At 38.6% G+C, this 26,117-nt stretch overlaps 1 protein-coding gene and 1 pseudogene across 2 annotated transcripts in view; both read left to right on the forward strand.

The window, feature by feature from the left end:
• Positions 1-73: 73 nt before the first annotated feature.
• On the forward strand, positions 74-14,637 carry LOC309508004 (AMP deaminase 3-like). The gene is made up of 14 exons (XM_082182511.1): positions 74-276; positions 540-645; positions 1,236-1,401; positions 3,017-3,236; positions 3,355-3,484; positions 3,603-3,797; positions 3,900-4,031; positions 4,151-4,314; positions 7,286-7,412; positions 11,643-11,806; positions 11,916-12,036; positions 13,032-13,205; positions 13,310-13,420; positions 14,043-14,637. Exons 1-14 carry the CDS (start codon positions 113-115, stop codon positions 14,217-14,219), a joined length of 2,151 nt encoding a protein of 716 aa, XP_082038637.1. The 5' UTR covers positions 74-112; the 3' UTR covers positions 14,220-14,637.
• Positions 14,638-18,451: 3,814 nt separating this feature from the next.
• LOC309507346 (hydrocephalus-inducing protein-like) overlaps positions 18,452-26,117 on the forward strand; it is a 64,567-nt pseudogene continuing 56,901 nt past the window's right edge. The window contains exons 1-5 of the transcript in view: positions 18,452-18,457; positions 22,927-23,053; positions 24,068-24,218; positions 24,317-24,526; positions 24,625-24,766. The product of the transcript in view is annotated as a hydrocephalus-inducing protein-like (transcript). The remainder of the gene's footprint in view (positions 18,458-22,926; positions 23,054-24,067; positions 24,219-24,316; positions 24,527-24,624; positions 24,767-26,117) is intronic.

Here is a 26,117-nt window from a genome sequence, read left to right on the forward strand (position 1 = left end):
CTAATTACAGAAAGAACAGACATTCTTTCTGATGGCATCACTCCTGCAGAAATGTTAACTAAGTCAGTTAACTAAGATCTCTCTGCGAGAGGTGGATGAGAAAGTGCGACTCATGGCTGAGAAAGTGTACGCTTCAGCTCTGAAGGAAGAAGAGTCTAAGAACAGCTTGTCCATGTTCACCGTCCCTGAGGACTGTCCCATTGGCTTACATCAGGCCAAGGAATGGGAGCTACGCAAAGAGATGGAGGAGCAGATGTCAGAGAAAACCGTCAAGAGGTCAGTGAACTTAAATGTGCCACAGGTTGCAGAACTAATCAGCAGTTTTCATTATTGTGATATTCAATATGTATTTATTATTATAAAGACGAAACACTCCACGGCACTCATGTGATGAACGTTAAAAGCCTTTAATTAAATGGGCTATCCAACAATTAAAAGTGTTATCCAATGAGCACCAGTGGCTATGTAAAGACTCCCGCGTAGCACTCTCTGCTTTTGTTGTTCAGTAAATGTATTTATTATTCTTTATGTCCCATTAGGAGACTGAGTTTAAAGCTGATGCGATCCCAATCCTTGCAAATCCCTACGCCAGACAACATCCCAGAATTCCAGCGGGTCATCATCAGTGGAGACTACTGCACAGGGGTAAGAGACAAATGAGCATGTATAAGTATCTTACATATTATATGTTAAATAAAATAGTATATTATATATATAACATACATAATAATGCATATTAAAAGTAATATAATATAATATAACATAAGGGGAAGTTCAAGAAAGTTCATAAACAGGGCTGGGAATTTAATTTGAGCCAACCAGAGCTCTATGAAATAATTATATTAAAAAAAAAAAAGTACAAGCAAGTTGCACCTGTTTGACACAAATTCAGTTATAATTGCATGACCAGTACAGGTGTGGTTTCAGAATCAAATACTTTGGATGCAGTGGTAGATTAGTAGACTAAGTTATGAAAAAAGCAAGCAAGAAAGTGTCCATTAAATTGATTAAAATTGACATTAAAGGCATTCATAATGTTACAAAAGATTTATAAATGCTCTTCTTTTTAACTTTTTATTCATCAAAGAATGCTGAAAATATAATATGGTTTCAACAAAACATAATAAGAGACTCCTTTCAAAAAATCGTACCAACTTTTGACTATTGAACTGCAGTGAATATGCTGTACTCCTAAAAGCTCACAAAATGAATTAATCTATGATGATTTTGGACAGACAACAGTCGAGAACTACGAACAGGCAGCGAAAACTCTGCTGACAGCACTCTTCATCAGAGAAAAATATTCCCGGCTGGCATATCACCACTTCCCCAGGACCACAGCCAGGTTTCTAAGGAATGCCAATAATGAGAAATGGAGTGAGGAGGATGAAGTGCTGCCAGGTATGTCATGGTTGGAATTAATAACAGTTCATGCATTAATAAATTAAAGGTATTGTTGGCAATTTTCGGAGTGGCTAGCAATAGCAAGCTAGCTTTGAATCCACAGCAGAGTTTGCAAAGTGTCACGAGACGAGAGACGGCGTTAAACTACCTCATGTCTCAGAGTACATAACATTACAATAATAATGATCATATACAACTTAACCCTCCTGTTACCCTCAAATTTACCTACATATTTTTTCCCTCTGCGGTAAATTGGACTGCAGAAATTTAAAGGTATAGCGGAGGATCTTTCCAAATTTTAGATAAGACCCAGCCTCTCCACTTTTTGAAAAGTTTGATTGATTCACCAGAATGATTGACAATTAGGAGGACCAATAGTATAGGTTACCCACCAGGAAGTAAAACATCCTCCGCTATACCTTTAAACCTCCAGAATATGATTTTTTTAACAAAGGTTTAGGCTATGTGTCAGGTACTTTATGTTTCTTTGTTGACTACTTAAATAGCCCTATAAATCATGGTGACATGATTTCGTAGTTGACTCATTTAGGAAGAGAGTGTTCTGGCACTTGTGGACACCCTGGGATGTCCTGAAGCCTTCTTCACTGCAGTTGAACCCCTCCTCCTTGAATTCTTGATCCGGTAAATGGTTCTTTCAGGTGCAATATTCTTTGCTTGCTGCAAATTCCTTGCATGTGAGGCCATTTTGATGCAAAGCAGAGGGAAGTTTTTTGAAGATTATAAAATTGCATGTTATAATGATCTCAGTATCATCCAAAACAACCAAAACAAATGTGTGTACATTTTTTATATTTCTTACATTATTTACACAGCTAAATGAGCATGGGGTCGAATTGACCCCAAAGAACACTGATGGACTTATAAGACTGGGCATATCATCATTTCAATTTTGTGTTTACCCAGTTGTCCTCATTAAATGAGGAAAAGTCATTAAAAATTAAGCAAAAAAGAAAAAGAAAAAAGAATGATGTCAATCATATATTTAGTACCACCTGACTGCTGCAGATTCATTTCGCCATTGATAGTGTTGCCATTGAAACGCATAAATTCAAGTCATGCACAGCTCCGGGTATAACGCCATAGGTTTCCATTTGCGTGAACGCAGCATAAGCACGTTGTTTTGGTTCAGGAAGAACTGTAAAAAGTGGCTGCTGTTTTGGTTGTGGTGCTCGCCTCGGTGAATGACACCTGTCTAACTCTGCAAACCATGAAACGCACTGGTGCGCGGAGGAATGAAAATACGTAGGACATTTTATGGTCCTATGGCTTCCACAGATGATATACATTTAAATACATTTAGATCACTTAACTTAGTGATTGCTATTAGGACTTTAACCAGCATGACGAAAAATATTTCTTGCTTACCCTGCCTTTAACTGTTCAAAACCTATAATGACAACAGCTTTGAGACATAAGTGAGAAATGACTGTCCTAAATCCTTAGTACTATTCTGTCTCAAATACTGAAGTGTGTTCATTAGGTTTGGGAAAGTGATACTAAAAACACCTAGTCTGGATTCTATTTATATCACGACATCAATATAATATGACATTAGTATTCATCAGAACTTGCTTTCTTTCCATGACAACAGATATCTGCCCCCCTCCAAGTGAGGGTGAGGATCCCTACAGTATGGAAGACCTCCCACAGGATCTGAACTACTCCCTGAGGATGAAAGATGGAATCATATATGTCTACGATAATGTGGATGCTTTAAAACAGGATCAGCCACGAAGCTTACCATATCCTGACTTGGAAACTTTTGCTATTGACTTGAGCCACGTCCTTGCCATGATTGCAGACGGACCAACGTGAGTTTGGTTATATTATATTTATAACATTGCATGCATCTGTTGCTAAATAATAATAATGATGGGTGAAATTCAATGAAAAAAGAAATATATTTAGGGGTAATATCCTCTTTTATAGGAAGACCTATTGTCACAGAAGGCTTAACTTCCTAAGGTCCAAGTTCCAACTACATGAAATGCTGAACGAGATGGCTGAGTTAAAGGAACTGAAAGGCGTTCCTCACAGAGACTTCTACAATGTCAGAAAGGTATTTCAGATAAAGTGGTATAAACATTAACATTTACATTATTTACTGCATAAAGACCCTTTTCACTTCTAAATGTACATTCTGAATGTGCCCATAACACTGATTTGTGAATATTCAGGTTGATACGCACATTCACGCAGCTGCCTGCATGAACCAGAAGCATCTTCTGAAGTTCATCCAGGACACCTATAAGACAGAAGCAGAGCGAGTGGTGGAGGAGAAGAATGGAAAGAAGCTCACCCTCAAACAGGTGTTTGACAATCTGAAAATGGACCCTTACGATCTCACAGTGGACTCATTAGATGTACATGCGGTACGTATTTCAGAAAACCTCAGGACTTCCAAATTATGCTTTTATGCTACATTTTCTAATGGATCTTGCCGCAATAAGAAATTGCTCTATTGTTTGTTACAGGGCAGACAAACCTTTCATCGCTTTGATAAATTCAATTCCAAATACAACCCAGTGGGTGCTAGTGAGCTCCGAGAGATCTACCTCAAAAGTGATAACTACATCAATGGAGAATATTTTGCACGTCTTATCAAGGTAAAATTGATCAACTCATATGCTGATACACAAGATAAAATTAACTATAACTGTCAGAGCACACAGACTATTTTCTTAAGTGGGTAACAATCAATTGCATTGTTCCTGGAATTGTGCAGGAAGTTGCTCATAACCTGGAGGAGAGTAAATATCAGCATGCAGAACCCCGTCTCTCAATTTACGGCCGAGCCCCTGAAGAGTGGGACAGCCTGTCCAAGTGGTTTATCAAGCAAAAGTTGTACTCCCCTAACATGAAATGGATCATACAGGTGCCCAGGATTTAGTAAGTCCTCTTCTAATGTCAATTAACATATAAATGAATTTAAAGACATTTAACAGAGAAACTTCAATAATCTAACACAACAAAATGGGCAAGACAATTTCGTTTTTTTTTTTATATACAAATTTATATATTTAGATAAAATAAATGTAATATGTTTTCATTATATTTAAGAAATGTATTAAATAAATTGATAACTTAATGAAAAAAATATGTTCTCAATATATTTAGTTAATTTATTTATATATAATTTAAATGTTTTATTATATAATATTATATGTGAAAAGTGAAATAGAAAACGTATGTATTTGTGTACTTATGTGTTAGCCAACTACTGTACATGTGACATGTCAAACAATACTGAAGTCGTCTACTTCAGAGATAAAATGTACTATTTATTATGTATTTTGATGTGCTGAATTCAAATATGACAACTGATTGGTTATGGTTTCCAAGATATTTAAGTTTTTACATTTTACGTATATGTATAATGTGTAGATAGTAACAGAACTGTGTCCCTTTGCAAAATCAAACACTGAAAAATAAGAGCACGACGCTGTATGACAGGGATGCAAAACTCAGTTCCTGGAGGGCCACATTCCTGCATAATTTAGCTTCAACCCTAATTAAACACACATGATCTAGCTCATCAAGTCCTTCGGGCTTATCTGAAAACGTCTCAGGTTACAACTGTAACCATAGTTCCCTGAAAAGGGAACGAGATGTTGCATCGAATGTGGCAAGACCTCTGCATGATTGTGTAGTGAAGCACATGTGAAATTAAACCAATGGCATGATGGAACGCCATAGGCGGGTGACATCATGACCAGGAAACTATAAAGCATACCCGGACCAAACAGCATTAGCTTCTGATAGGCTGAAGCAAGTAGATTACAGTCATGCAGGTAGTGTGGCAGGGCGACGCAGCGTCGTAACAGTCACAATAATCGTATCCTGAGACTTTCCTTTTCAAGGGACCTCGCGCTGCATCAGAGAATTCGACGTTGTGGGAATTTATACACACGCCTGTCTTGTGTGAATTCGTAAACAGCAGCACTGAAACACCAGCACCTGGGAACCTGGTGTACAGCCCAAATCCAAGTTATAAAACCTCACAAATGTGTGCGGAGAGGGCCAGCCAGCCACATCACATAGATCTTGGAGGAAAACTCCTGATAAAATAGCCTTTGAAGCAGCCATACTCCTAGTTGAGTGGGCCCGGACAGCCATAGGGGAAGGCTGACTCATACGCAAAAGAGATAGCCTCAACTATCACCTTGCTCATCCTCTGCTTAGACTCTGGGAACCCCTTCCTGGGTGACCCTGTTCTCCACACAGCAGAGCTGTGGACATTCGCATCTAGTGCCCTAACTGGACAAAGTATATTCATTTTCTCCAGGTCCCAAATTCGAAAGGGGGAGGACAAAAGACCTGCAGTACAATAGATCTCGCCACATTACTGAGGACCTTAGGAACATAACCCGGTCTAGGGTATAGAAAGGCTTTCACTATACCTGGTGCAAACACGAAGGGGAAACCGACAGGGCTTGTAAGTCTCCTATTCCTTTGAGAGTCATAATAGCGATGAGAAATAGAGTTTTGAGGGTCAGAAACTTTTCTGGAACCTCCTCAAGAGGCTTGAAGGGAGCCAGGAATAAGCCTTCCAATACCACGGGAAAAGTCCCAGGCCAGCACCCTTATGCGAACCACCTGTACCATGGGGGGATGAGTGAGGAAGAACCAAAGCAGACAATGTGTCATCTCTCGAGACGCGAACAAATCCACATCGGTCCGGCCAAACTACTTCCATAAGGAGCAGGTTTCCTTGAACCAAAAGGAGGATCTGGTGTGCCAGTTTGTACAGTGGGCGCAACCACAGGTGCAACCCCCCAATGATTTATGTAGCCAACCACCAATGTGTTGTCTGTATGGACAAGAACATGGTGGCCCCTGAGGTCTGAGAGGAAGTGTTTCAACGCCAGGAAAACCACCGTCATCTCCATGCAGTTTATGTGCCAGGAGAGATGATGACCCCTCCACAAACCTTGAGTCAAGCAACCATCCAGAATCGCTCCCCAGCCCATGAAGGGAAATGGTGTGATCCATTTCCCCCATAGAAGGCACCTTCTGCTTCCTGCTGCCATTGGACTGATTTCACAAGTGCTTAACAAAGCAGTCACGCAGAGGCGTTCCCATTGCGTTGAATTCTCAGACACAGCGTGAGTTCTCTTGAAAGGGAACTACAGGATTGCGTGTTGGAGCAGGGTTGCAACTAAACTCTGTAGGGCTGTGGCCTTCCAGGAATTCAGTTTTGCACCCCTGCTGAATGACTTCTAGAGCTGATTTAGGGCAATTTGTTCAGCTGAGTGATGTGAGCATTGTTATGTTTGCAACATCCATGACTTCAAGGAATATAATGCAATATCAGCTTCAGATTGAATCATTAATTGTTTAGCCTAACCAAGTACTGTTCATATTTATTTATAGATCCAGTCAAAGATGTATTTTAGGCATTTAAACTCTTCAGGTTTAAACTGAGATCCCTTCCCTTTATTACTCACGTATCCTCTGCCATTCCCAAGTCAAGGGTCGTATATACTGACCTAATAGCATATCTTGAAAACTAGAGCCAATCAACAATTTTAATTATCATTTTCTTTCTCAGTGACCCATAATTAGTAACGTTTGACTACATTTATTTCAGAAGCATTTTGGCTGTAGACCAGGGTTATTAATATTAGGCTACCTAATGTTCAAACCAAATGAAAGTTTTTCTAAATTCAAATGAAAATTCTGCATCCTTTTATCCTTGTAAGTTAAAATTCATGAAGTTAAAAGTCATTCTCAATTCAATTCTGAATGGCACAACTCTGTGACGTTTCCACTTATACTATATTTTTACTCATACTTGGGCATAATTCATATCTAGTATTTCTAAAAGCAAATATTCTTGACTTGTGTACTTTGTTTTTAGTGACATTTTCAGATCAAAGAGGATTGTTCCCAACTTCGCCAAGATGCTGGAGAACATCTTCCTCCCACTGTTCCAGGCCACAGTTAACCCTCAGAAGCACAAAGAAACACATGTTTTCCTGAAACACGTAAGTGCTTTATCAGAGTTTTGTTAACCTGGCAAGACCAGTCAGAGCAGATTCATGCCACTATAGAACATTGTAACACCACCAGTACAATTAACTGTCAGGGTTGAGGTAAGGGATGAGGCGAGGACTCAGTGATGCAGAAACGGGCTTTTATTTGTTATAAAAAATTGTAAAAAAAATACCCCGTGGGGGAAAACAGGACCTGTCAGCTTGACTTGGCAGGACATGACATGGCATCAGGGATCAGGACACATGGGATGTAAGCCAACAAACTGGCCCAGGACTGAAAACACAAGGAGAATGGAGAGCAAACAAGGCAGGTAACAAGGGAGAGCAGGGGCCTGTTTCAGAAAGGAGGTTAAGTGAAAACTCTGAGTATGTTAACCCTGAAATGAGGGAAACTCTGAGTTTTCTGTTTCAGAATGGGATGTATGTTAAACCTGAGAAAGCAGAGTAAGTCAAGCCTGTTTCAGAAAGAGAGGTAACTTATACTCAGAGTCAGTTACCATGGTAACTTACTCTGTGAACCTAACCTGGTCGGGAGCAGGTTTTCTTCAGTAAACCCAGAGTTTCTTTCGGTCTCCTCCCCTTTTTAAAGAGGAAGTGGTGTTTAAACACCTCATTCATTCTTTCAGTACATTTTTATTAATAAAATTAATCTTTTATTAATAAATAAAATATTGCTTTTTTTTTTTTTTTTAATAAGATAAAGTCTATATAACTCCTTAACTGGCAACTGAAAACACAGTAGTATATTAGAGTTACATAATGTAGTTCTAAACAAATTCTACAGAATTAAACTGTGGCATTTACTGGAAATCACTGAACTGTTCATCTGTGCAACAGAAGTTGATGGACCGTCCTCCACCTTCCACACTCTGGGGGCGCGGGGAGAGATAAGAATACCCGTTTATACTTAGATTTAAACTTAGATTTAGACTTAGATTGAAAAGTAGCTTTCCTGTAGCTCAGTGGTAAGAGCACTGCGTTAACAATGCAAGGTTGTGGGTTTGATCCCAGGGGATTGCACATACCTATGTATAAATGTATAGGATAATGCAATGTAAGTCGCTTTGGATAAAAGCGTCTGCCAAATGCGTAAATGTAGATTCTATAGGCTACTCCACATAAAAATGTGAAAGAATGTGTAGACACATAATGTTAATCTCTGTAGCAGCAGAAACTCTTTATCCCCATGTGATGAGCATTTGGTTGAGTACACTTTATAACACTATTTGTCATAATTTCTGGTGTATTGAGTAGGCAACTTACAACTACCTGGGTTTCTGTTGGGACAGGAGGCTCCAAAAGACAGATATTACCATCAGAAACTATTGGGACCAACAAAAATCCTAACCCAAAGTAAAATAAATGGAAATATCAAAAATAGCCTATATCAAAAATAACACATATGTAAACCTCTTACATTTTATGAAGGCCCTTGGATCTTTGGGAGTGACTGGCTCTGAAGTCCGTCCAGGAATTCCCTCAGCCAAAAATGCTGCTGCACTGCTAGACACTGGATGCTTTAGTTATTTAATATGTCACATGTTTGTAAAGCCAGGTAGCCTACACTGCAGTAGGCCTTACTTGACTGAATTATGTTTTTATATTTAAATTTCAGCTGCTGCCATGTTCTTTTAATACCTGCAGGATTGCCCCTACATGAAAATTAAAATTAGGTTGAATAACATACTGTTCTTCCAGTTTCACCTCTGATATTATAACAGTTGGGCAAGTTACTTGTATTACTAACTACAAATGACATCTTCAACATTGTAATTAGATTAATGTAATAATGACTATCTTTAGAAATTATTGGTCTACTTATTACTAATTACTAAATCCCATGTCAACCTTAAACACTTGAACAATACAAGGAGAGACAAGAAACAGCACTTTTAATGCTTTCAAATAAACAATATACAATTGCATGAATTATTCTTGAATTGACCAAAGTGTGTAGAGGGAGAAGGTTACATTAAAAATATAACTTTTAAAAATGTATGTTAAATAGCCTATACAGAATTGTTCTATAGTCTAATACAATTACATCAGATTTAACTTTAAATTACAGAAGAATTAAGAGTAATCCCTTTAATTAAATTACAGTATTTAGATTACTTGGTAATTAATTACACCCAACACTGTATAACAGTAATTAAAATGTGAAGAAATATGCAGACCTCTTTTTGTCTGGCGCTGTTGCCATGGTGACTCATAATATCTGTGCTCCATTGATAATGGCTTTTTATAGTTGTGGCGCACGCGCTTAACTCAGAGTCAGTCAACTCAGAGTTGATTGAACTAACTCATTTCAGCTGTTCTGAAACCAAAAACTCAGAGTTTCCCATCTCAGGGTAAGTCAACTCAGAGTTCAAGTTTTAACTCAGAGTTGGTTGAACCTCTTTATTGAAACAGGCCCCAGGTGGAGCAACTGAACCAGTAATCAGATAAGAAGGGCAGGGTTACACAATAGACATACAAGCACATGCCACAAAGAAACAAGCATGACAAGCCATGTGCTCACACAAAACAGGACACGAACACACAGCTAATGACAACACTCATAAGCCGCCTGTTCACAAAAAACATAACAACATGAAATAATGCAGCCAATTAAAAACACAAGCTACGTGCAACACAGCACAAGACAAAACATAACATAAAAGCATGCGGCTGATGAAAACAAGAGCCGCGTGCAACACTATGAGAAAGAACCGAAACCAAACTAGAACGAAGTGCCGGGATCCAAACTCCACAGAGTCCGCACACAAAACAACTCAAATGGACAGAAGAGTGTACGACCCAAGCTAACTCGGAACCGCATGCTCAATAGGAGGATCTTTGTTGACATCTTTGTACGCATGCGCGAGTGGTTGTGTGGCAACAAAACAAACAGTATTGCGGGCAGTAAAGACGCGACGAGCACTTTCAAGAGAGTTAGCGGGCGAAATCCACAATATATAAGCACTTTAACATCTGAAGACCGGAGGAGGTTTGGAGAGAAGCTCAAAATTTGTATTGGTGACAAAATCGAAGTTATTCAAAGCCCATATGAGATCTGGGATGACAAAAAACGTTGGTCCGACTTGCCCGTGTCTTGGCCACCAATCTGCTGGGGAGACATTTATTCTTATTTAATAGAAACCCCTGGACCCTTCACTCATGAAAGATTAAAGACTTTCAAAAGTCTGGAGGCCTATGATTATTTTGTTTTTTCAAAAAGTTGGGCCGATCTTTTCTGCCAAACAGAAAGCAGTGATCGTGCTAAAAGCAGAGGTTGGAACAGCCTTTTCTTTTGCTTTTAAGTTTTGCGATCCAGAATAGCCCATTTTGATGTGAGGAACATAGTCTGGGTGCTGTGGATCGCGGTTTGGGACACCTGAATCAGAACGCGAAAACATATGACTCGGTTGATTTGACTCAGTTTTATTATTTTTTTTATTCAATCTTCTATAAATACATAGTCACTAAGACTTAGGCCTACCATGAACAAAATGAGCCTCACAAACTCGATCAGTAACGTTAGCTGCAGGAATCCAGGCTTTCTTCGGAGCGTCCAGGTTCAATCGCCTAATTGCACGCAACCATTTCTTTCGTTTTTCGCGATCCTTTTCGGAGGGAATTCGAAAAAAACTTTTTATCAGGCCCCCAACGAGCCGTACTCGACCACACAGCAAGAGTGAACCATCCTCTTCTCTAAATCCTCCTCCAAACGTGCAAAACAATCAAATTAGAGGTATCTAGCGGTGTTTCCTGCCACACGATTCCCATGATGCAACGCGACAAACATAAACAATGACGTCACAAAAGATCCGCCTATAGCAGTGTCAGAGCTGGGTCACCAAACCAAGAATAAACAAACCGAAGTGACAGAACCCTGACATTAAAAGCTTAAACACAAAACAGTCATTTTAGTAGGGAATCAAGACTTAATCCCTTATGAACAATTAAATAGTTCTCAGATGAATACGAGTCCATGAAAAATAGCCATGTACAATAAAAAACAAACAAAAAAAAAACATAGATGTGGTTGAATTACCCCCAACACAGTAAGGTATTCTATTCATAATGTGTGGTCGATTTTTCAAAGGACGGTCATCAAAGTCAAAGGAATGCCACCTTGCCTAGTCTTTATGTAAATATAAAGCTCCACCCTTCAAGGAAAATGAGGGCAAAACGTGACTGTGAAATTGTCCAAAAAAGATTTCGATGTTTTTTCTGCAGGTGACAGGGTTTGACAGTGTGGATGATGAGTCCAAAACCAGTAATCACTTATTCACCTATAAGAGTCCAAAACCGGAAGAGTGGACCATGGAGGAAAACCCACCATACACTTACTACCTCTTCCACATGTATGCCAACATCATGGTCCTCAACAACCTACGAAAGTAAGTCACTGTAAAGATCAAGTTCTGATTTCAGCACTACAACCCATTGCATTCCCCTCAAATTTAGCCAAAAGCTTTATAACTGAAGTTATATATATATATTTTGCAGGGAACGTGGTCTCAATACCTTCCAGTTCCGTCCTCACTGTGGCGAGGCAGGATCCATCACCCATCTGGTGTCAGCCTTCCTCACAGCTGACAACATCTCTCACGGACTCAACCTGAAGAAGGTCAGTCTCTAAAACGAATTGTGTTCACATCAAACCACACAACATTACACCCATAGGCAGTGTAGTTCAGAATCCACCAAATAAACAATTATTACACCGCTTTCAAAAGTAAGGATTGTTTCAGCTTTCCCCCATTTGGGGTAATGTTCACTGCCAATTGAAGGGGGGTGGGGGGGAATGTATAATTTCTAGGGCATTGACACAAATTTTACAATTCGATTTAATATCGATTAATTGGGGACTATCAGGTATTTTCAGGTAAATTTATTACGTAATTGTGTGTCTACTAGTTGTATTTAGATGTAAACATTTAAATGGTGGCTGTCAAAAACATGACGGATTTATTCATACAAGCATACATTCATACAGTACATACATTAAATACTGAAGAGCAGGTTAAGTTGAAATGAAATGAATATGCTATATAGTGCATATATTTATCAAAATGTTAATCAAAGTTAATTTTCCTAGCTGAATGATGAGCTTTTTGAATGGCTTTTCTGAGGTAAATGTAAGATGACGTGACATTGTTTAAGCTACAATCTATTTTATTGACGTCTTTATGTGGTTGAAACACTGATTGAGCGATTACACGGATTTCGGTAAGTTGTACTGTATCTTTCAACATACCTTTTGAAGTTCTTTCATGTTTTTTTCATGCTATAACTAGCAATACAGATGATGTCCAGTTCACGTGCGCTAAGCTTGAACCGAGAAGGCGCTATATGATCTGTCGCACCACATTAAAGAGCACCAAACATGTATTTATCGTTTGAATTTCATAATACAATTGACAGAATTTGAATTGCTTATTGCAATTTAATAGATTTGAGGTGCGCTAAAGGTTATTTACTGACCCAATAGGACAAGTGACTGTTTCTTAGAAAGGAGTAGCCTAATTTAACACACAAAAAAACGTGAAAATCATCAGATACCAGAATTGATGTAGTCTTTTCTTATGGTTTAACATTGTTCTTGTTCATTTCTCAAAACAGAGTCCTGTGCTGCAGTACCTGTTTTACTTGGCCCAGGTGCCCATTGCCATGTCTCCGCTCAGTAACAATAGCCTGTTCCTGGAGTATTCCAAGAATCCCCTCAGGGAGTTCCTGCAAAAGGGCCTGTGTGTGTCCCTCTCCACGGATGACCCATTACAGTTCCACTACACAAAGGTCTGGGAAAGCAGTGTGAATGACGCTCATAGAACACTGCCAACACTGAGTGTAATCATCTAGAGCAGTCAGGTGATGTGATTCTGTTGTTAATGTATCTTTAGGAGGCCTTGATGGAGGAGTACGCCATAGCAGCACAACTGTGGAAACTGAGCACATGCGACGTGTGTGAGATCGCCAGAAATAGTGTGCTTCAGAGCGGTCTGTCTCATCAGGTACTTTCTCTGTCTGTCTTAACCTATAAAGAATATTCTAGGTTCAGATTTAGAAATAATTTCAGCTCATCCTCGTTTGTTTGAAAATTAAAATAAAATTAAAATTGTTAAAAATGTATATGAGTGAGTACATCATGCATCCATCGTCGATACAGTGTTTTTGTCTTATCCAGAATCACTACGGTACACCTATAAGCATTTATATTTTAACTATTTTAGACCGGACAGAGCGACAACCACTGCGGTGTAATTATTTTATTTTTTTACAGTCTATGGATGTAGCCCAGTACCTGCATGACTTTACATTAACAGAAATGTAAGGGTTTTGGAGTTTATGTTATTGCATTTTCATGGCAGTGAAGTTGTAAAATTGTATATTAATTATTTTTTTTATTTTTTTTACACCTAAATCATGTTAGCATTCGTATGTGTATGTCTTTTGGCTGTAAGATTGAAAAAGTATTTTAACATGTATGAATTGGCCCCATTCACTGAAACTGGATTTACATAAATTAAAAATACTGTTGGTTGGGCTTAACTTCCCGTAATATTTCCTTATTCGTAATAATGCTAAATTTAACATCAGCCTATGTAAAATCTGACATTTAGATTTCCCTTGCAGGAGAAGAAACACTTCCTGGGTGAGAATTATCTACAGGATGGACCAGAGGGTAATGACATCCGAATGACAAATGTGGCGCAAATCCGTGTGGCCTATCGTCACGAGATCTTGTGCAATGAGCTCAGCTTCCTAGTGGATGCCGTCAAGTCAGAAGAGTTGGCTGCACAAGCCCCGTAAACATGGCAGGGTGATCGATAGGGTAGAACATGAGTCCATACGAGTGGACCAGATATCAGCATAAAACTTTATCTTGCTGTAAGTGATGCACAAAAGAGCCATAGATATACATCATTCAGGTAGCAAGATGTGGAGTCATGTGACTTAATTCCTTATATGATGTGCATATCCCTTGTCATAGTGCCTTATGTGTATATATTTTATATCTCAAATCTATTCTTTAAAAAAAATTGGGGCGCTCTGATAAACTGTTTCAGTATTTTTGCATGGTTTCTGAAAATGGGAGCATACATTTGTTACCTTTTCTTAAAGGGAATGAAAATTCTGTCAGTAATTACTCACCCTCATGTTGTTCCAACCCCTTAAGACTTTCGTTCATCTTCGGAACCCAAATTAAGATATTTTTGATGAAATCTGAGAGCTGGATCACTCCTCCATAGGCTTCTATGGGATCGAAACCAGAAAAAATCGGCCCAGAAAAGTTAGTAAAGACATCATTAAAATAGTCCAAGTGACTACAGTGGCTCAACCATAAGTTTATCAAGCGACGAGAATACTTTTTGTGCGCAAAAAAACAAACAAAAATAACGACTTTATTCAACTATTCATTTTCTTCTGTGTGGGCCTGAGTGAATACTGAAGCACAGCGCTTCTGTGTTGTACGTCACCACGTATGCTCACTATTGGCCGACGCTGGTTATGTGTGTGATGCGTGAGCCTACGTGGTGATGTATACACAGAAGCGCTGCGCTGTTACGGCCCTTGCACACTGAGTCCGAAATTATTGCATGCGTTTTTTTTTCGCTTTCGTGATTCGGTGGCTCTGATTGTCAAAACACCATTCAAAATGCTTGCTACGGATGCGAAAAACGCCGAAAATCGAACCTGATTCGATTTTTTTTTTTGACGGATGGAAGTTTCGGAGGCAGTGTACAAGCGTGATTGACATAACGTGAGGTCGTATTTATTTTTTAACGTAGGAAAATTTCGGATGCGAATTTCGGACTCGGTGTGCAAGGGCCTTTACACTACGTGAATTCACTCAGGCCCACACGGAACAAAATGAATAGTTGAATAAAGTCGTTATTTTAGGTTTTTTTTCACATAAAAAGTATTCTCGTCGCTTGATAAATTTATGATTGAGCCACTGTAGTCACTTGGACTATTTTAACGATGTCTTTACTAACTTTCTGGGCAGGCAAGTTTAGATCCCACAGAGATATGGAGGAGTGATCCAGCTCTCAGATTTCATCAAAAATCTCTTAATTTGTGTTCCGAAGATGAACGAAAGTCTTACGGGGCTGGAACAACATGTGTGAGTGATTACTGACAGAATTAAAATTTTTGGGTGAACTAACCCTTTAACAAGGGAGTTTTCGGGTTTCTGAATATAAAAATGTATTCTTTATTTTCAGATAAATGTTTTTGTAAAAAAAAAGTCACAGGAAGATAAACTAGTTTCTTTGCAACCTGAGATTCTGGGGCTGTTTTTTTTTTGTTTTTTTGGCACAAAATAGACTTTTGTACACCAACAATGATGGTTAAACTGTTTTAAGAATGTTGTATAATGTATGGGTGCTTGGCCTCTGAAAACCCACCTGAAACGTGCCTGAATGCTACATATCTTCACTAATATCTGAATACTGCACTCAAAGTAAAATAAATAAAGTGGTGTCAAAAAAAGCCTTGCTGAATCATTTCATTATGAGATTGTCTATAGTTCATATTCCAGATCATTAGAAATATTATTATTTATTTGCTCGACACTGCAGTCCAGTGGAAGTACTAGGAACTGTTACAGTCTTCAAACAAGTCTTTTTTACTTTATTGTTCAAGATTTACACAAGATGACAGAACAGAGAACATCAAACATCCCAATTTAGTCCATAAGTAAAAGAAATCTCCTTCAAAACAACACTAGGAAGCAGCTAATAATGTTATTTTCTCTGATAAAACTATTAACATTCAGTCCAATCTCTATAAATCTGTGAGAATATTGCAGAAATGAAAATTTTTAAAACTAGATTAGTAGAACTTGATAAACTGGATTAAATCATCATAAACTGCCTCACAAATGTATATGTATATAGATGTAGAAACTTTGAGCTATACATTATCATATATTTTATAATACTGTGACTTCCCTAAGCCCACAAATTCACATTCTCTCTCATACACACAAAAGTGCGAGTTGAAAAGTTTAGGATTTCAAACTTAAAAATTAAATTAAATTAAAAGGTAACCAACCTCCACTGAAAGTGTCAGTGATGCCCTATAAAATAAAAGTTTAATTTGCAACCTATTAAGCTTCAGAAGAAAACAAGCAAATTAGTTCATTCTCAAATGTTAATCCATTTGAACGATCCAATTATTTTTCATAATGAATGTAATATAACAGAGTCATGCTCATGCCCTATAATTAACATTTGGTCCAACTTACACTGATAAAGAGTTCATGTAAAATGGATCACTCTAATTATTGTTAAACCTTATAAATGCACATCACCATTACTAAATCATGTTTGACTGAATTATAGTGTCAACAATACTATTAAACTGTTGAACATGCTGATACTGTGATGTTTTTTCAGGTATTACAAGGCCTTTATGGAACAAACGTGATTAAGTGCAATTACTTCACAAACAAGATAAAACGGGGCAGCGAGGGAATTACATTTTACAGCTACATGTTGTCATTTACCAACATGTTTTCACAGTCTTTCAATTGACAAGGTGTAAAAATATGACCAAAACAAAAAGTCAAATAATCAGCAGTTATTGCCTCCAGTGAACAACAAATATACAGTCACCCTATAAAATAGTATTTAAAGAAGGTCATCTGTTATGGGGAGACAGTGAGTTTGACGGTGGCACAGTGCTTCATTTTAAGGTCTGTGTGGGTGCCCGGCTTCATCTGCAAGATTAGAATGTACCCAGCTATATCTCCCTCCGTGGGAGCATCTGACATGACCAACCCATGATTCATTAGCGGCAGTCACCTGAATTCGGCAGACGGGCAGTTTCGGCTCTGACCGCTCCTATATTGAGGCATAGACACACAAAAGCACAGAGTTTGTCATGGCTAATTAAAATGATTTGTGAATTTGTAATTATTTATTGTCATAATGTTGTTCTAAACTAGTTTGTCTTCTTCTTTTTCATCTTAACTCCCCCCCATATAATAATAATAAAAAAAGGAATGAGGACTGAAGCTCTCAAACTTAATGAATAGCCTATATATATATTTATATATATAGGCTATATATATATTTAATTTTTTTTAAACCGTGAACCAAAAAATGGAAAATCACAAAAAAAAAACTGGAAAATCAAGCCGAAATCTCGTTTTTTCGTTTTTGAAAAACCCCGAAAAAACGAATTATGGCGCGTTTTCTCGTTTTTGCTTATTCATTTCAAATTGAAAAACAAACTATCAATAAGTACACGGACCTAAAACTCTGGAGTAGTGTGTGTGGACGGCAGGCACAGCCATAGCAAAAGTTATGCGTTTTAAAATGAAAATGCACTAGTAAACATAGGTATCCCACAGTCTGCTCGGGAACTGATGCTCTCGAGCCAGATAGTTCTTTCAGTGAGTAGCCGATATTAGTATGGAAAAAAATAAACCAAACAATTTGTAAACTTTCTTTTTCTTCAATAATAGGTTGCGTGTCGATTTAATGAAAAAAATCCATATATCACATATTTTAAAATATCACATAATTCATTGAAGTCTGTTTGTCATGAATAATACACCGACCAATCATCATCTGGCTCAAGTTCTGCACATCACTGCCATATACTGTCTATGATCACTGCCCGCACTGATTCACTCACTGGCGGAAAATCGGCCACAGACAGGAGTCTTACTGGCTTTTGTGGTTGGTCTTTACATGGCTACATCTTTTTAGAGCCGCTGTTCTTGTATTGGACTAACAGGGCTCTGCTTTTCTGCACTAGCTGGCTAGTTTCCCCACACTGCTCCGGTTCACAGGTGCTATCCGGTGAATCACAAGTTGTGGGAGACGAGCAGGAGCAGCAGCAGCAGGGTGTCGTAGCGGAGCTCGAGCTGTCACTCGGGGGTTGTGCATCTTGAAAGCAGCAGGACCGGCCAGTGGAGGCAGAGTCAGGACTGGAGATTTGTTCATTTCCCAGTGTGGCCTTTCAGTTGCAGTTAAAATTCTTGCCTGCGGTGTCTGGTTAGACCATTTTTATTCCCTTTTCCTGTCACCATGAGCGTGGGTGTCTGACCAGTGGGCTTCACAAACCCTCAGTGGATAGACGGCATCTGCTGCACACGCTGATGCTGCCCGATAGTAGTCTGGTTAGGTCGGGTCAGATCACTTTTATATTATACCCATTTCCAATCACCATGTGCACGAGTGGTGTTTGAACTTGTGTCACCTAAAAATCATCAGCTCTTTACGTCAGAGCATTGACCACTAGTATGTGAGGGCCTGTTAATCAGTAACAGTTTGATTAATATTAGAACCTCATTGTGTAAGAAACATGGGGGAACAGAATCCGACGGCAAACAAACCAGCTATCGGAATCCGTTCCCCCCTCCCATTATGAGAGGTATTGATATAGTGGATTAAAAATGCTGACTCTATTTTGCGTGTGGATGGAGCTTAACTGGTATCAGTTTAAAGAAATATTGATTGGGAGTTTATGCCTTTTATTATAATAGGAAAATTATAGGATCAAGAAAATTCCATGGGCCGGGACTTGATCTCGGGTCGCCCAAAGACACTAATTGTCAGTGCACTGCCCACTAGGCTAAGGGGGTGAACCACTCATCTTCAGTTTGATAAATATTAGAACCTCATTGTATAAGAAACATGGTGGAACAGAATCCGACGACAAACAAACCAGCTGTCGGAATCCGTTACCCCACTCCCATTATGAGATGTGTTGATGTAATGGCTTAAAAAATGCTGATTCTATTTTGTGTGTGGATGAAGCTTAACTTGCATCAGTTTAAAGATTTTTTATTTTTTTGCCTTTTATCATAATAGGACAGTATAGTAAAGTTCGACGACCCGGGACTTGAACTCGGGTCGCCCAAAGCTAAAAAAACAAACATTGTCAGGTCACTGACCACTTGGCTATTGAGTCTAGTAATTTACTGCAATTTGATAAATATTAGAACCTTATTGTGTAAGAAACATAGGGGGAACAGAATCCAACGGCAAATAGTTCAGCTGTCGAAATCCGTTCCCCCACCCCAATGATGAGAGATGTTGTCGATGTATCGGCTTAAAATATGCTTATTCTATTCTGTGTGTGGATGGAGCTTAAACAGCATCAATTTGAGAAATATTAGAACCTCAGTGTGTCAGAAATATGGGGGGGGAAAGAATCCGACGGCAAAAAAAACAGCTGTCGGAATCCGTTCCCCCACTCCCATTATGAGAGGTGTTGATGTAATGGCTTAAAAAATGCTGATTCTATTTTGTGTGTGGATGGAGCTTAACTTGCATCAGTTTAAAGAATATATTTTTTTGCCTTTTATTATAATAGGACAGTATAGTAAAGTTCGACGACCCGGGACTTGAACTCGGGTCGCCCAAAGCTAAAAAAACAAAACATTGTCAGGTCACTGACCACTAGGCTATTGGGTCTAGTAATTTTCTGCAATTTGATAAATATTAGAACCTTATTGTGTAAGAAACATAGGGGGAACAGAATCCGACGGCAAATAGTTCAACTGTCGAAATCCGTTCCCCCATCCCAATGATGAGAGATGTTGATGTATCGGCTTAAAATGTGCTTATTCTATTCTGTGTGTGGATGGAGCTTAAACAGCATCCATTTGAGAAATATTAGAACCTCAGTGTGTCATAAATATGGGGGGGAACAGAATCCGACGGCAAAAAAAAAGACTGTCGGAATCCGTTCCCCCACTCCCATTATGAGAGGTGTTGATGTAATGGCTTAAAAAATGCTGATTCTGTTTTGTGTGTGGATGGAGCTTAACTTGCATCAGTTTAAAGATTTTTTATTGTTTTTTTATTTTTATTTTATTATGATAGGACAGTATAGTAAAGTTCGACGACCCGGGACTTGCACTCGGGTCGCCCAAAGCTAAAAAAAAACAAAACATTGTCAGGTCACTGAACATTAGGCCATTGAGGCTAGTAATTTTGCTGCAATTTGATAAATATTAGAACCTTATTGTGTAAGAAACATAGGGGGAACAGAATCCGACGGCAAATAGTTCAGCTGTCGAAATCCGTTCCCCCACCCCAATGATGAGAGATGTTGATGTATCGGCTTAATATGCTTTACCGCGAAATCCAGTGACGTGACTGAGACCTGGCGCCGGTTGCATAAACCTCTAAGACTAGTCTTACAAGTTAGACATCAATTTATTTTCTTTAAGACGGTTCATAGCTTTTTTAAATCAGTTACATAAAAACGTAGATAAGCCTACTTTGATACCGAAAACTAAGACTGAAACTTTGGACATAAACACGGATCAACATCGGCAGTGCTTTTGAATCACGGAGAAACCTCCACTTTGTATTGGTTGCAATCTGAAACATCACCGCTAGAGGCCGCTGAAAACTACATATAGCCCTTTTTAAATAAGGTTGAAACATTTTCAAGACAAAAATAGCTGTTCTCTGTGAAATCCTTCTTTATAGCTGTCAATGTTTTCTCTCATGAGCTTAATCACACTGGAGCGCAATAGCACAGTAATATTCACTCGAATATAGCATAGTCACGCACATTGTGACGTCATAGGTACGTTGCTCTTTGGTATTTGGGTTTAAAAAATGCTTATACATAAACAAGTAGCTTAACATTTCTTGTATATAAATGGGTGTATATAAATCATCTTTATTTATCTAATTCACTTCAGTAATATTTTTTGTCATTATTTTTAATGATTTATTTAACTGATTATTTTCAGTCACTTGCTGAGTTGAGAATTTTAACAGCATTTGGAATAAAAGACCTCTTAAAAACATTTTTATTTACTAGAGGGATTCTGTAGCATCTACCTGATTTCAGGTCTATTCAGGTGAGTGAATACTGAAGCGCAGCGCTTCTGTGTTGTATGTCATCACGTATGCTCACTATTGGCCGACGCTGGTCATGTGTGTGATGCGTGAGCCTACGTGGTGACGTATACACAGAAGCGCTGCGCTGTTACACTACGTGAATTCACTCAGGCCCACACGGAAGAAAATGAATAGTTGAATAAAGTCGTTATTTTAGGTTTTTTTTGCGCATAAAAAGTATTCTCGTCGCTTGATAAATTTATGTTTGAGCCACTGTAGTCACTTGGCCTATTTTAATGATGTCTTTACTAACTTTCTGTAAAATGTAAAATGGTTAGGATGACTTGTACATTTTTTTCTCATTGTATTTTTGCTATATTTGACAGCATGTTTTAATTAACATTTAATTATCGCAACAATGTGCGTTTTTCATCTCGTCTTATAGGTCCGTATATTTAAAGGGTAACTCTCGCCCAAAATGCAACCTAGGGTCTTTTTGTTAATCTACCCGAGGCATTAGAATGGAAACGCCACTTTTAAGTTTGACTGTATTTTCGTTTTCGTTTCCTTTTGAATGCTTGGGGCACTTCTATGATAGCATCAAAAATCGCCATTTTTAAAACACTAAGAAGGCTCGACACAACATGAAACTTTGCTCAAAGTTTCACCAGGGGCTCTACACATGAACTCGAGCATTGAGAACATTGTTTGTGTACACATAGTTTACTAAAAAGAAAGATTTTGAACAACTCACTGTAGCTGTTGTTGTTTCCGTCCGCCGGCATTTTGTCAAAAATAGTTGATCTCCGAATGACTCTGAATTTTAGTATTGCTTCTTATATGAGGATCCTTTTTCAAATACAAGGTCAATATTGATTTTCACTAACGATAAAACAACAAATTATCTGTGAATTTATATGGAGCTAAGCTTTTGGGACTTTCCATCTTTACTCTCCTCCCTGTTACGTTGCATTCGGAGATCGACTATTTTTGACTGTCAAAATGCCGACGGACGGAAACAACAATGTTGTTCGTGTTTCAAGTTGTGTCGAGCCTTCTTAGTGTTTTAAAAAATAGCGATTTTTGATGCTATCATAGAAGTGCCCTATTTACTCCCATTCAAAAGACCGAAAACGAAAATATGGTCAAACTTAAAAGTAGCGTTTCCATTCTGATTATGCTTTTAAATGAAAGTTTGCCTGTGGTAGATTAACAAAAAGACCCTAGGTTGCATTTTGGCGAGAGTTACCCTTTAACACACTTCCAGCTTTACACACATAGGCCTACTCATGGTCTCTTGGTTGGAAAATAAAATTGTTTACACAACGCTTCATTTTAAATCTCAGCTGTTGATAGCTTTGCGTTGAGTTTTGAAAGTTTTAAATTGTTGTAGTGGCTGCCATGTCCTGCGTCGGATTAATCGATATATCCTCCGTGGGACTGCAGTGCAAGCCAGTGAAGATTAATCACTTTCCACTATTCGCTTCCCACCTTGTGCATGATCCAATAAGACTATGACCTTTCCTATCATTATCACAAGGTTTTTAGCATGCAATGTCCAGCCTGCTAATTAAAAGCATATCAGTAATTAAACCAAAAGCGAAGCCGCTATTATTGGACCACTTGGTTGATCCATTCGGGCTCCCGGCACATGGCGGATTTCTTGCTGATGGACAGTTTCTTGTGGTGTCTGGTAGGTTTTTTTATTCGAGACGAGCCGGGGGACTGAAGGAGACGCTGGGGGGGGGAAAGAAAGGAGAGTGGGGAGGCGCAGAGGGAGCTGTTAGAGCAGAGAGAAGCTGACGGCAAGATGGACCCAAACAGGTCTGAGAACGGCTTCTGTGTGATACTAGAGGCTGACAACTCCATGGCATGAAGCCTCTCCAATAATAAGCAGGAATTATGAGGATACATGTATACCCGAATCTCATCATGTTAGCAGAGCTTTGAGTATTACCTCAGCTCCTCTCTGGTTCTCCAAGTTGATAATGAGAGAACAAAGCGTAGCCTAGCCTCCTACAGAATCATTAGATTGCTCAAGAGCACCCATCACGTACGCACTCATATTGAGAAGGGCAGGTAAAAGTGAGGCGCTATCTGTGCGTTTGTTTAGTGTAGCGAGCGTTTCTGGCAGCACATGTCTCTTGAGAGACTTCAGCCTTTGAGAACACCTGCACCAGACTTCCCTTCACTACGTTGGTATCTGAAACGCTCTCAGCATTTGTTCTATGCCCTCAGCCTGGTTCTAGAGATGTTGTTGAACATGCACACAACCATTCAGGCACAAAAGTTGTACATTTTCAGATAGATTATAGAAGGATTTTTTTTCTATATATGACTGGTGTTTTTAATTTCCAGGGGTCCTGTGGAGCTTTTTCATTATCTGTACTAAGCAATCGCCTCCTGGTTTATCAAAAAAATGAAGTTCCATCTTTTGACTAACAGTGCCCCCTGCTGACTCCATTTATAATGACACCCACTGTCAGAGCCTGCTCAGCTTAAATACAACCTTCCATCTGAATTTTCACAAGATTTTTGATTTGCTTTATCTCTGAAAGCAAAATATTATGAAGCATTGATTCCATCAACACTTGAATGAGGCACTTAGTCTATTCCTTTCCCTTTCTTCAGAGCCTGAGATTTTCTGTGTTAGCTTTTCTTCTGATAAATTACACCTGTTCAGTTATTTAATGCTTTCTGTAATTAACGGCCATCTTGACTCAATTTAGTTTCCGCCTGACCCTTAAGGTGGAACAAGAACTTGAAGTAAGAGAGATGGAGATCTAATGATGAATGGTGAAAACCACTAATTATGTGTCATTGTTTATATTTTTTCAGGGAGACTGATGTAATCATGCCTCAATTGGAAGAGGATGAATTGCATCATGGTAGTGGACAAGAGCAGAATAGGACCTACTCAACACGGCCAGTGAGCACAGAGCTCAAACCCATCAATCTCACAGCAAATGCGCATCCGAGTGTGAAACAGGTCCGTATAACCTTGCGTTCGTCCCAATATGTTGATATATTCACTAAAAGTATTATACATTTTGAAGCTGCTCTTTTTCATTCTCATCTATTTCATAGGTGTTTGATATCTCCTCACTGTATGGGGAACTACAGCCTGGTGACACCAAGCTGGTGACCTTCTCATTTCTTGGTCACGCTGACATCAGCACGCATATGTTGGCATTGTGTGAGGTGGAAGGAGAGCCCACCTATGAGATCACACTCAAGGGTCAGGCTTCTTTTGTTTCATATACACTGGACACAAATAACATTGACTTTGGTTTACAGGTAAGTTCACACTTTCAACAAAATAGCAATATGATTCATTCAGCAGCAATCTGCATAAATGAAAGGTTTTGTTCTGTTTTCCCCCCCTATAATCATAGTTGTTTGACCATGTAGCTGAAGCAGGGCTCATTTTGAAGAACACAGGGAAAGTTGGATTTGATTTCTCTTCTATAACTGGAGAACCAGGAGTCTTTCTTGAGCAACTGTTACCTGGTCAGCCTTTTAATCATTCCCAGCAAGGTGAAATGTTCTTCATGTTTTGAAAACTGATTACTTTTCCTTCCTATCAAATTTGTGAAAAAACTATGAAGAAATTTTATAATTTTACAAAAAGTTTCTATTTCAAATAAATGTTGTTCTTCTAAACTTTTCAACTTTTTAGAATCCAAAAAAAGTATCATAGTTTCCACAAAAAGATTATCGGCACAATATTTTCAACATTGACAACAGTAAGAAATGTTTCTTGAGCACCAAATCAGCATATTAGGATGATTTCTAAAGGATCATGTGACACTGAAGACTGAAGTAATGATGCTGAAAATTCAGCTTTGCCGCCACAAGAAAAAATTGCATTTTAAATTATATAAAAATAGTTAACAGTTTTACTGTGTTTTTGATCAAATAAATGCAGCATTGGTGAGTATAAGAGACTTAAAAGATAAATTTAAAAAGCATAAAAAATAAATAAAAAACTGAGATCTGAACAAACCTCTAACTAACACAAAGTATTGAACCTCAAATTATGTGGCTTGTTGAGGACAAGTGTCTCGAAAGGTTCACACAAAACGTGTTATTGGCCAAGTCAGTCTTCATATGATCTAATTAATCGAACCTTATAAATGAATTAGCCATTCTGAGGCCAACAGAGCATCGCAAAATTGTCGGACACATTGCAAATTTCTGACAGGATGTTTTAAATTCCTGAATATGGTCCAACTTTCACTCTCATCAAATACAATTGAAAGGAGGCCAGCCCTGCGTCCTGGCTCGCCTAACCTTTAATCAAACACAGTCGCACCATGCCAGCTTGCAGACTGACATAATGCTCTTGACCTTGGACTAGCTCAGCCCCTGCGCTAGAACTGTTCAAACCCATTTTCTTGCCTGATATGCAGCCAGCCAGAAGGAATGCTATTTATGTTAGAAACAAGCAGTTTTGCTCTCAGTGGGAACTGAGGTCTTGTGGTTATAGAGCAAATAGTGCAACTATTATTGAGGAAGGAGTGCTGTGTTGCTCTCTGATTACCGATTTATCGGATTATTTGTTTTACTAACACAGGCAGTTTGTACTAAAGAGAGAAGAAATGGCAGACTTTGTTGCTCAAGAGATATTTTTACATCATAAGGTCGACATTAGCCGAAGTCACACTATAAGGCCTATAATAAGACATTGTTGAATTTGTAATAGCAATTTGTAAGATGATTTGATTTTGAACTAAACCATTTGAATGTTTTACTGTTGCTTTTTCTTTAAAGGTGCTTAAATCATAGGCGCTAATGATTGACTGTATTAAATAATAAAAATACCATGATTTGTTTGCAGAGATTTAGGAAACATGCTTGTTCAAACACTTGTTTCTCTGAAAAACAG

The sequence above is a fragment of the Leuciscus leuciscus genome, assembly GCF_965113295.1.
Source record: "Leuciscus leuciscus genome assembly, chromosome: 10".
NCBI classification, from domain to species: domain Eukaryota; kingdom Metazoa; phylum Chordata; class Actinopteri; order Cypriniformes; family Leuciscidae; genus Leuciscus; species Leuciscus leuciscus.